The sequence below is a fragment of the Pocillopora damicornis genome, chromosome 12, assembly GCF_964200805.1.
Source record: "Pocillopora damicornis chromosome 12, jaPocDami1.2, whole genome shotgun sequence".
NCBI classification, from domain to species: domain Eukaryota; kingdom Metazoa; phylum Cnidaria; class Anthozoa; order Scleractinia; family Pocilloporidae; genus Pocillopora; species Pocillopora damicornis.
Window position 1 is genome coordinate 14,007,275 of NC_142681.1, and position 11,811 is coordinate 14,019,085.

The window sequence follows — 11,811 nt, forward strand, 5'->3', positions numbered from 1 at the left end:
TTACAGATCCACTCCGTCCTTTTTTTTTTTTAATTTTTTACTATTTTTTTTAAGTATTATTATAAAAGTTACTATTGTTGTCTTCGATGCAAATCACACCCGCAAGAAAATGAAAAGTTTATGAGCACAATGGGTGAATTTCCACCCACAAGAAGCTTATTGTTTAAAGACAGAAGCTTTAGTTGTACTCTCGATCTGATCGATCTCGTGTTGCAAATCCAACCGGTCCAAAAGAGATGAATACTGAAGCCTGACGTTTCCCGTTAAACAGAGCAAGATGTTTCATTTTTGGATGCTCAAATCCATCATTGGTTAGAAAGTGTAACGTTCCAAACCGAAATACAGTCACTTAGTTTTTTTGGTATTTTTGGCTTCGATTTCGCAAATCACACCCGCTAGAAAAATGAAAGTTCACCGTGACCGTGACCGTGACCGTGACCGTGACCGTGACCGTGACCGTGACCGTGACCGTGACCGTGACCGTGACCGTGACCGTGTCTTCGGAAGACTAGGGGTCGATTGTCACGCAAAGATAGCTTACCCTTTAAAGAGAGAAACAAGTTTCACCGAATGTGATCCGTTGATGTGCTCCAGTTGTACTTATCCACGCGTCTTCTTCACTTATTATTTTTTGTTTTAATTCGATATTATGAATTCTAACACTTTCAGCTCGTTACAAAAAGTTTCCAGCCCGTTTTTTCGTATTTAATATTCAAATCGTACGTAAACAATACGTAATTTGTAACGTAATTTCATATAAATTCAAATGTACAACCGTTAAAATCGCATTTACAACTGAAGATGACATAAGAATGTCGAAACATGTCTTGCAAACTAAAAGTTGTGGTTTCTTTATTAAGAATTATTGCCACTCTGCTGTCTTTACGTCCTTTTGGTAACATATAGGTTCCCATTTGTAGTGACTTATTGTGAATCCAGAGTCATTCTGTTAACTTTTGTTATTAAAATAACGTTTCCCTTATAACAGGAGAGGATGGCAATGGAAACCTAACGACAGATGCCATGATAGCTTTCATGAACATCGCCTTTCTAGTTGCCCTGTTCCTGCTCAATTCAGATCGCATTCAGAAAGCCATTGAGATATGCAGCGAATGTTTGATTTTGCTAAATAAAACCGATCAAAACAGCAAAGACCAATTTAATACACTACTGCTACAATTTTACAGCGCCTTCAATTTACTTCTTTTCAACGCTTATCGTCGTATCTCTGACTACATAAGTGCGGAAAGATACGGCAGGAAACTGCTTGTCTTATTCAGCGAGTCTGGTGACTTAGAAAGAGAAGGAGATGTAAGCTTAACTCTTGCAGAGATTGTTGAGAGTCAAAACAGGTTTACAGATGCCAAACAACTTTACAAAAAAGCAGTTAATATCAAGAGACTAGCTGGTGAACAAATTGGCGAAGCAAGAGCCTGCGCAAGATTCGGAATTATGCTTTATAGACTTGGCGAGGACCTAAAAGCGAAGGAGCATGTTGAGAGAGCCCTTGCCATAGCAACCGAAATTGGCGGCAAAAAAGCAGAAGCATCCTGTTGCGAAAACCTAGGAGCGTTGCTTCAGTTACTCGGGGAATGCGACAAGGCTAAACAGTATCTCAAAAAAGCGCTTCTCATCAGAACGGAAATTGGCGACAGAAAAGGAGAGGCAACTGACGACGGAAACCTAGGAACTGTGTTTCAGTCGCTCGGGCAATAAGACAATGCTCGAGAGTGTCTCGAAAAAGCGCTTGTTATCAGAACTGAAATTGGCGACAGGGAAGGAGAGGCAACTGACTACGGAAACCTAGGAACTGTGTTTCAGTCGCTCGGGCAATACGACAAGGCTGTAGAGTATCTCGAAAAAGCGTTTGCCATCAAATCTAAAATTGGCGACAGAATAGGAGAAGCATCATGTTATGGAAACCTAGGAACTGTGTTTCAGTCGCTCGGGCAATACGACAGGGCTAAAGAGTATTTCCAAAAAGCGCTCGCCGTCAAATCTAAAATTGGCGACAGAAGAGGAGAAGCATCATGTTATGGAAACCTAGGAACTGTGTTTCAGTCGCTCGGGCAATACGACAAGGCTGAAGAGTATCTCCAAAAAGCGCTTGTCACCAGAACTGAAATTGGCGACAGGGAAGGAGAGGCAACTGACTGTGGAAACCTAGGAACTGTGTTTCAGTCGCTCGGGCAATACGACAATGCTAAAGAGTATCTCGAAAAAGCGCTTATCATCAGAACTGAAATTGGCGACAGAGAAGGAGAGGCAACTGATTACGGAAACCTAGGAACTGTGTTTCAGTCGCTCGGGCAATACGACAATGCTAGAGAGTATCTCGAAAAAGCGCTTATCATCAGAACGGAAATTGGCGACAGAGAAAGAGACGCAACTGACTACGGAAACCTAGGAACTGTGTTTCAGTCGCTCGGGCAATACGACAAGGCTGTAGAGTATCTCCAAAAAGCCCTCGCCATCAGAACTGAAATTGGCGACAGAAGAGGAGAAGCATCATGTTATGGAAACCTAGGAACTGCGTTTCACTCTCTTGGGCAGTACGACAAGGCTAAAGAGCATCTCCACAAAGCGCTCGTGATCAGAACTGAAATTGGTGATAAGGAAGGGGAGGCAGCAGATCTTGCAAACCTCGCATTTGTGTCTAGAACTGTTGGAGATTATGAAGCTTCGGAAGTATGTTTGGAGAAAGCTTTATCCATATCTAGAGATATTGGAGACAGAAGAAAAGAGTTCCAAATCCTTCAAGAGCACGCTATTTGGTATTTGTTTCAAAATAAAATCAAAGACTCCCTTTCGTGTCTTCACCTGTGCATTGAAAAGTATGAGGAGCTGAGATCTTTCTTGGGCGCCAATGATCAGTTCAAAACATCATTTCTGGAGGACTCAGGAACATTTACCCACAAGCTGCTTTGTAAGTTGCTTTGTGCCACCGGAAATGCTCGGGATGCTCTTTACGTTGAGGAGTTGGTTCGAGCTAGAGGCCTATCAGACTTGATGGCAGAGAAGTACTCGGTTGAAACGCACATCTCTGCTAATCCACAATCTTGATTTGGCATTGAAGACATCTCCAGAAAGGAAGATAACTGTACTTGTCTGTACATTTCTTACTTTCAAAATGATTTGCATTTGTGGATCTTGAAAACAAGTGGAGTCCTTCACTTTAAAAAAATATCTGTGGAAGAGAATCTAGTTCAGGCTGGGTTGCCCAAAGATTTGCCTTTAAGTAAATTTTTGGCAGATTGTTTGCAACCTCTCTCCCCCGAGCAAAAGAGCTCAGCAAGATTGCGACTCGTGGAGGAACACGAGGACGAGAACGAAGGAGTCATTTCAAGTCTATCTTTGTGTTACAAAATGTTTATTGCCCCCGTTGATGATTTGCTTGAGGAGCCTGAAGTCATAATCGTCCCTGACCGCTGTTTGTACCAAGTTCCGTTTGCTGCTCTCCGTGAAAAGGAGGGGACCGAATACCTGTCGGAGACTCATAGGATCCGTGTCATTCCTTCTTTGACAACACTCAAGATCATTCAAGATAGGCTGGAGGATTATCACAGCAACACTGGTACCTTGGTAATAGGCAATCCCAAGGTTGATCGGCTGCTGCCATTGCCAGGTGCAAGAAAGGAAGCGGAGATGGTCGGACGATTGGTGGGTGTTCCGCCTCTGGTAGACGAGAAAGCTACGAAGCAGGCGGTACTTGAGCGGATAAGTTCAGTGAGCCTGATACATTTTGCTGCCCATTGTAACGCCGAGAGGGGAGAAACTGCCCTCTCTCCCATTCCTGCTCCTAACGGTCGAAACGTTATCCTACCACAGGAAGCTCACGTGTTGACGATGGCTGATGTCTCACGAGTAAAAATCAGAGCTAAACTGGTGGTGCTTAGCTGCTCTCACAGTGGAAGTGGAGAGATAAGAACCGAGGGAGTTATAGAAATTGCCCGTGCGTTCTTAGGATCCGGTGCTCGCTCTGTGTTGGTTGCGCTGTGGACCATTTCAGACTCGGCAACAGAGCAGCTGATGAGTCGGTTCTACAAACACCTTGTTGAAGGAGAAAGTGCCGGTGAATCCCTTCATCAGGCCATGAAGTGGATGAGAAAAAACGGCTTTACCAAAGTGTCTGAGTGGGCTTCGTTTACGCTGATTGGAGATGATGTGAGGCTCGAGTTTGGCAAGCAGAGGTAAGACTCGGTGAGGACAGGTATTTCATAAATTAAAGTTAAAATTAGATGCGAAGGTGGCTTTGACTTATACTGGTCGCTGACTGTCGGCGGTGATCCTTTGTCACCTTGAATATTAAATCGGTTTTATACCCTTTTTTTATTTCTTTCAAAGAGTAACAATTTATTCTTCCAGTTGGATGTAAAATATAGAATCTCGAAAGAGTCTCTCTGCTAATCAGATGCAAGTGTACATTTGCCTACGTATTACGCCTGGTAGAACTGTATTTGCTTTATTTAAGAAATGTTGATTAAGTTATTTATAATTGGTTTTTTTTACGTTTGTTACAGGAAAGAAGATGAGAATAGCTCAAAGGAAACAGATCTTAGAGACTTTTAGACGGATAACCAAATATAATAAGTAGAGAAACTACTCTATCCGTTATTTTATTGTGTAATTAAGGAAAGGGCAACCTCAAATTAAGGATATTAATTTCAATTTTTTACATTCTCTTTTCCGATCTTCTCAGAAGGAGGTATTTTTTACGTATCCGAGAATATTTTTTCGGCACAAAAATTATCTTATCCGGCCGATATAATTAGCATGAAACATTATTGACTTAGGGCTCTTAAGTGAAGTGAAGTCAGGAAAGTTAAAACAGTAGTTTAAGCATCAAAAACGAGCCAGTTAAGTCTTACAGGGTTTTCTCACAAAGCCTTTTGTTATAGGTTTCGTTAACAGAATCCTAAATTTTTTTATGTAAAATCTTTAGGAAAAGTTTTTCTTTTGGTCTGTTCCAGTACTACTTCTGAGTGCTTAAAAAATTGGACAAAAATTAATGGATTTCCAAATAGAACCGTGGAAAAAGCTTTCAAGGTCAAGAACTTAATTAGTATCAAGTGGAAAAATGACGGCAGCAATATTTTGAAACTGGTTCAACAAGTCACTTAGGCATTGTAATGTTTGAGTTAAAGTATGTTTGCATAGTGATTTAATTGTTTTTAAGTCAGGTTATCGTCAAAATGTTGTTTAGGGAATCAAAATATTCTTGTTTTTTAGCACACTTAATACAATTTTTGGCAAAGTTTCTTAAGGGATTATGTAGTAATTTCAAAGACGCTAAAATAAAAGACAGCTTGAGATAAATCTTAGAAAATATCGTGAGCGTTTGTTGTAACCAGGTTACAGAGTAAAACAGATAGCACTGTTGTTCATTGTTAAGGCGGCAAGGTGGTGGGATAAATGATGCAAGTGGTAGGAGTGTCTGTATGCGGTCCACGCATGTGCGCATGAGGAATTCTCATTCCTACCCCAACCTACACGTCCCACCCCCCTCCCTCCTCCACTTCGCTCTGCTTCAAAAAGGAAATTAAAGAGATGAATTCTTGCCGCGTTTGTTTGGAAACCTTTCCGTGAGCTATGTTTCAAACCACCGACCCCTTCGTATCGTGTATGGTCAATACGGAAGACAGTTCTCAGAGTCCTGATTAACCGACTTCGCGATGTTGAGTTAGTTGGGTGCTATAGACTAAAATAAAAATAAAAGACCCATTCAAAATAAAAGACCCATTCAAGGTGCGTTGGCCCTGTACGAGAAGATTTAGCAAAATTTAGAAGTCATTTTGAAATTTTGTAAGCGACTAGCTTTTGTTTCTGTTGTGGTAGAAAAAGTTTTTAAAACATTTGACAATAATTTCATGGGGCTCACCTCGCCGCATCGTTGGCAATTTTCGTCAGTCAGAGTCAAGACGCGCCAAGCTAAGTGACATTGCCCTCCAGTAAAATAATTTTCCAAAGAATAAATGTGGCGAGTGTGAGAAAACGCACATTTTTTCATTACTGTGATCAAAGCGCAATGATATACCTTATTTGATATTTACGTTATCAAACTATTGATTCTGACAGGGTGAGCATAATTTTCCTGTCGAGGTCGACGTGACTTCACATTAAAAGCGTTTTTTGACGAAACAAACTGAGAAGGTAAAAAATTTTATTTATCTCCCACGCGTTTCGTGGGAGACAAATGCGGGAAGGGGGGTGGTCCATTTCCCCCCCGGAAAAAAACACTTTTCTCTTCAATTGCACACAATTGAACTTTCTTGTGCCTTTTAAGAAATTAAAATTTTGAAGATAAAATAGTATTTAATAGGTAACAGATGTAACAGGTGATGTCGTTCCTTAATCTCGTACCACCGTGTAACTGATATAAAGGCTTGGCCGGCCACACAAGGCCGGGGTACGAAACAAGTTGCCCTCCTGGACGGTCGTAACATGGTTGCGTCACCTCAAGCTTTAAGTTACGTTACCCCCAACTTGAAGTTCTTTAGTAATCGGGCAAAAATATCCGCTTGCGCAAGTCCCTAACTTAGAGCGGCTTCATCTTTGATTATAATTAAACTGAACGCTTTGATTTTAATTAGAAAAAACTGATTCTTTCATCACTCGCTCCAATCCTTCTGGAGCGCTGTAATCTTAAAAAGGATAATTCTTCGATCATCAAAGCAAATAAAGTTCGATAATCAAATAACAATAGATGTTATTTAGCACAGTCTAATAAGGGGGAATGTTTAGCTTGTACAGCGGATAGTTGTACCAATTTGTAATACTATCGTTGTTTTTCTCTGGTTCATGCGATGGAGTACTGTCGTCAGCATACAGCTTCACAGGCATTTTGGTACCATAATAGACGTTGTCTTGGAGCACGTGATGTTGAGAAAGATCGCCATTGGTCAGCCAGATACATATGTAATTAGTGGGGTCGCTTACTCCAAGGATCTCAAATACATTAGTGGAGTAAGTTATGTTCCAATCTATCCCAATATCATGGGGCTCGTAATAATAGACACCACTTGTGAGATGACCAGGATTGGTTCGTTGCACGATGTGATTTCTGTAGATGACAACGTTCTTCAAACCATTATAGAGACATGGATTGATTGTTCTGTGAGTATACAAAAAAATACCTGTGTCGTCGAGGTAATTACGGGCAACCAATAGATTTTTTCCATTTCGAGCTTTAATGCCCCCTGAATAATCCGCTGGCCAGCCTCTGACGTAATTACTTACAACTTTCATCATATTGAAGCCTTTGAGGTACATCACGTGGTCTCGGAAACGACCTGTGTTTGGGCTTCCGTTGAAGATATTTTTCACGATTCTCATCCTTTCGTCGCACTCTTCATAACAACAACTTTGAAAGAAGCCTTGATCAGATTCCAGATTGTAATGAGTCATAAGGAATTCTAATTTTTGTTTTTGATCTCGCCAGTACCATGCTGGCTCAACTTTGGTGGCTAACCAGCCTATCTTGCCTAAATCCAGCCCACATATGTTTTCTCTCACCTCTACACTCACAGTGAAGGTAAATTTTGAAGCAACTCCATACGCATTAGAATCGCGCAAAAAGATGTTTCTGTACACATTACTGTTTCTAAGGTCCATCATTTCCAACTGCTCCCTCTTCGCGTTTCTCGGAGTTGGCCTTCCGGATGAAAAGAATACACAGCTGTTTATGGTAACGTTACTCATAGCTGTTGGTCCAGGGACTTCTCGATTGACTCCACCATCAAAATTCACACGAATTCCGTCGAAGTACACATTATTCAATGAAACCGATTTCACTGGTGAAGCATTATAAACTTGAAAAACATAAGGAGTCGAGGACTTGATAACTGCGATACCACTCTGTGTTCCGTGAAGTTCCACCGGGCCAGGGATGGCGATATTACTGCTTACTAGGTATTCACCTCGAGGGAAGAATACCTTATTATTTTTGGAACTTGCAGCGTGATTAACGATGGCCTGAATGGCAGACGTGTCGTCCGAGATTCCATCCCCAACAGCAGCAGTTAAGAATCTGCCAGGATCCTTCACGTTTGTCATTCCAGCGGGTATGTTCTCTGGTTCCGACGCTAAATAGTTTGGACGTAGTAGCAAAAACTCTCCATCATCGACTTCACTCGATTTCTGTTTGATAACGTATTGCCGCTCTCCCTCGCGTCCAAAAAATGTGTTCTGTGCCGTGCTTTCTCTACCAAATGCCTTTCGGGCACAACTTATCCCCATCCTTAAACAAAACAAATCAACATTGCATTAGGATTCGTCGTTTGGCCAAACAAAGCAATTACCATATCTTACGCATCAACCGAACTCGGGTAAACCCAAGGATTTTTCACGAAAACAAGAGATTCGCACGGGAACCAACGGGCGTACAAATACTTTGCCGATGTTTCACTCGCCCGGGATTTAATGAAAAGGAAACAACTCTGATAACAAAAAGAGTACCGGTGAGTTTAATAGTTGCATGGAAGTTGCTAGCAAAAACAACAAAACTTTGGATCTAGCTTTCACTTGCATGTTCCAGGTTCCATAAACGGAAAATGATTTAGAGAAACCTTTAGTTACACGCCTGAAGCATTTTCTAAGAAGTCGAGTGATTAAACTCTTCGGATAATCAGATTCGGAGCTGGGAAAAATTGTTGGCAAAAATTGCAATGACGTGACATATTTGTTGATTTCACAATCTTCAACAAGATTTTGGCATGCCATTGCCTTTGGCAGAAATTTATGCGCAAACCGTTTTTGGTAAGCTTAAGTACATTGAATAGCCAGCTTTAAAAATCATCGGGCAGATGTGTGATAAGACGAAACAATAGCACAAACAATAACTTTTGCGCGGCCTTTGTTTCTTAGCAGGGTAATTTAGCATTATCAACTGAGTTGTTACGTAAATTGGCCACCGTAAAGAGTTTAAAAGCTGACGTTTCGAGCGTTAGCCCTTCGTCAGAGGGATCGGAGGAATTGTGCGTTGTGTATGGGTTTAAAAAATGTTTGTGGAAAATAGAGCTACGCTATATTAGTGGGAATGTGGTGACGGGAAAACAACTTTACAAAAAAATTAGTTGAATGAAAAGCGCTCGTTGATACCGCGGGGATTAAGAGTGCCGATTTGAAAGATAAATTTGCGCGAAGGGCTAACGCTCGAAATATCAGCTTTTAAACTCTTTACGGTGGCCAATTTTCGTTCTCAAGTCAATTGATAATACGTAATTACCCTGTTACACTCTCCCACCGACGTAGCACACATTTTCTTTAGAAACTTACCCCCTTTATTCCATATCAAACTCATGGGGTACAAATAGTCTTAACATGAATGTGGCGACCACGCCCACTTCAACACCCCACTCAAATCGAGTGTAATTTTCGAATGTTTTACCATCGTGCGGATTCTCTACGGAAAAAGCACTCAATGTACCTCTGAAATATTAAACCATAATATTGTGGCTTTCTATTTCGCTAATTTTCTAACTTGAAGGTAAAGTTTTTCCCTCGTCATTTTTACCTTTTCTCCCAGTGGTTGCGTGAAATTAACAAGGCGTTTTTGATCAAAAAACGACCGAGCGAAGGGTCTCGGGCGATATCTCTTTTACGCAGGCGCAAATTAAAAATGTAACGCCAGAATCAAAAAGAGGAACAAATTTCCTTTGTTTTGATATGTAAAGTGTCGAACAAAAAGCAGATTTACCCTCGTCAAATGGCGTTTCAAAACAGCTGTATCTTCCTCCTTTTGATTTTTTCCTGTTTTGTAAGCGTGAAAGCAGTAGGAGAGGGATCGGGAAACTCAGAAAGCGCTTCGGGAATTAATCTGCCATCGTTTATTTACGAGATAAACAAGTAAGATTTGTGAAGTTCGTTGAATTATGAAGTCTAAATAAATGCCTTTTTAAAGCTTGTTTGCTGGATTTTTCGTAAACTTCCCTTATTAATTTTTCGTTTCAGCTTACTAATCTATACTATTTCAAAGCAATGTAAAGACGAAGACGGAGAACCATGAGTCGTTCCTTTCAACAATCGTAAACAAAGTGTTTGAGCAATCAGATGTAATAATCAATAGCGGCATATCAGAAGTCTTCAGAAAGAAAGTATTCTGTCTTCAGAAAGCTGTCAAGAAAGCTAGTAATCGTGGCGGAAGGTAACTAAATGCACTTCTTAGCAAGTTGGAAACTGGCCCTTGGTATCGATTTAATATCATATCGATCTCAATATCATACAGTTTTGTATCTTTCTTCCGTGGATTCGCCTTTCTAACGAGGGTGTATGTTGAGTATTCATTGCAAAATGGCTTTATTTGTTTTATTTCCCTCTTTGGCCTGTCCGCCATTTTGAAAATTCGTAACGGAAAGCATGTGCATTACGTGGGGTTAGTGGTTGCGTACACCTGGAACCGAGAAAAACAAATGTTCGTCGCACTGGGGAAAGAGTTTGATATGCTTTGTCTCTTAACCCAGCCCTGATAAGTCAATGAGCTATGCCATTATTCCCCGAGGGAAGGGGCACAAAATCACGACCAATTAAAACCATCTCGTGTACGCTTCGCCGCTTATATTACGGATCTAGAATTTTTTCGCTACTGCAAGTAAATGTCTCGAGAACAATAGGCATTTTGCATGCGCGATGGAATGTTTTCCATTTTAAATCACATCATTTCTATTGACACTCACCCAAGCTCGAATATCACACTCACAAACAAAACTACTTCTGGTCCTCTCATCATGTGAAAGTGCTCGACAAAAGACAAACACTTTTCAGTGTTCCTAACAACACGACTTTAGACTCTTTACTTAAACTGCTGGTCACTTCAAAGAGGTCTTCAAATGCAGAACAGAACAGGAACATTCCATGCTGTGATATATCTCACTGGCATGTGCAGCATCTAATAGTAATGTATCGTTTCCCCAGTGTTACACAGGCAAAGCGTACTTGGATCGGTCGCAGTAAAACGGGGAGAATTAACTCAATAAAAATCGTCTCGATAACTGAATAGGTACTCGATTTATGATAGTTACGTAAATCGTTTCAATTAAGACTCTTTTGAGAAACAATAGTACTTGGCAGGTCTTGAAGACAGGGACAATCCTGGATTTCTCCTGGGAGAGGGTGCACCACAAAGGAATACCATAATTTACGGGTGACGTAAACGAATTTTCCAAGCGAACATCGAAGAAGGGTCATGATTGGGCAATAACATAATGAGGACTACTGTGAACTCATAGAACTTTTATAGCGCTTAACTAAAGTCATCACAAATGCAGTGATTAGCATTTCATTTTAGTTTTATGGAGATATTCATACCGAGATGTAAGGATTTAATGATCTGCTGCTTAGATTCGGGGCATTTTTTAAAGAGAAATCCAAACCGGCAAGTTTCAAGAAATTTTCGCCCCCGCCTCACATTCGGCGACGTTTTTCGTAGCTAGCACTTTCGTACCCAGCTGTTTATTGCCTCGGCCACAATTTTTTCCCATAACTTAGCCACCACAGACAATGAGCGGCATAAGTACTGAACAAGGATGGTTTGCTATTCATGTTTGATCTCTCATCAATGTCTTTGACACCTCGGAAATACAACACTGATACAAGATTTAGCGGTTATCGTAGGTCATGAATCACTCATATAATACGTGAAAACTGTATCGAGCCCATATCAGGTCTTACAAGTACATATCACGTAAGAAAGAACGACAGTGTGAACGCCGGACAACATGAGGAAATCATAAATCACGCATTCCTTCCGGTGGTAACCGAGATATCGAGAAAAAGTTGTCCAAGAGTAAAAGGATAATAAAAATGATTTAAAAAACA

General features: G+C 40.8%; 2 protein-coding genes, 1 long non-coding RNA gene and 1 pseudogene across 3 annotated transcripts; 3 read left to right on the forward strand and 1 right to left on the reverse strand.

The window, feature by feature from the left end:
* The first annotated feature begins 993 nt into the window (after window positions 1–993).
* Window positions 994–2,848, forward strand: LOC149036627 (uncharacterized; annotated as a pseudogene).
* Window positions 2,444–5,558, forward strand: LOC149036628 (tetratricopeptide repeat protein 28-like). Its single transcript, XM_089189398.1, has 2 exons — window positions 2,444–4,190; window positions 4,521–5,558. The coding sequence occupies exons 1-2, from the start codon at window positions 3,367–3,369 to the stop codon at window positions 4,567–4,569; spliced, it is 873 nt and encodes a 290-aa protein (XP_089045524.1). The 5' UTR covers window positions 2,444–3,366; the 3' UTR covers window positions 4,570–5,558.
* A 173-nt stretch (window positions 5,559–5,731) lies between these two features.
* On the reverse strand, window positions 5,732–8,710 carry LOC149036629 (uncharacterized). The gene has a single exon (XM_089189371.1). It carries the CDS (start codon window positions 8,233–8,235, stop codon window positions 6,721–6,723), a length of 1,515 nt encoding a protein of 504 aa, XP_089045497.1. The 5' UTR covers window positions 8,236–8,710; the 3' UTR covers window positions 5,732–6,720.
* Window positions 8,711–9,582: 872 nt separating this feature from the next.
* LOC149036630 (uncharacterized) lies at window positions 9,583–10,985 on the forward strand. The gene is made up of 2 exons (XR_016181681.1): window positions 9,583–9,843; window positions 9,949–10,985. It is a non-coding gene; the product is annotated as an uncharacterized LOC149036630 (long non-coding RNA).
* Window positions 10,986–11,811: the final 826 nt, after the last annotated feature.

What these genes read in the sequence shown, in the direction of transcription:
- LOC149036629 (XM_089189371.1), bottom strand. Translation starts at nt 8,235, where the DNA reads ATGGGGATAAGTTGTGCCCGAAAGGCATTTGGTAGAGAAAGCACGGCA.
- LOC149036628 (XM_089189398.1), top strand. Translation starts at nt 3,367, where the DNA reads ATGTTTATTGCCCCCGTTGATGATTTGCTTGAGGAGCCTGAAGTCATA. An exon ending in CTCGAGTTTGGCAAGCAGAG is followed by an intron (nt 4,191 to 4,520) that starts GTAAGACTCGGT and finishes CGTTTGTTACAG; the next exon opens with GAAAGAAGATGAGAATAGCT.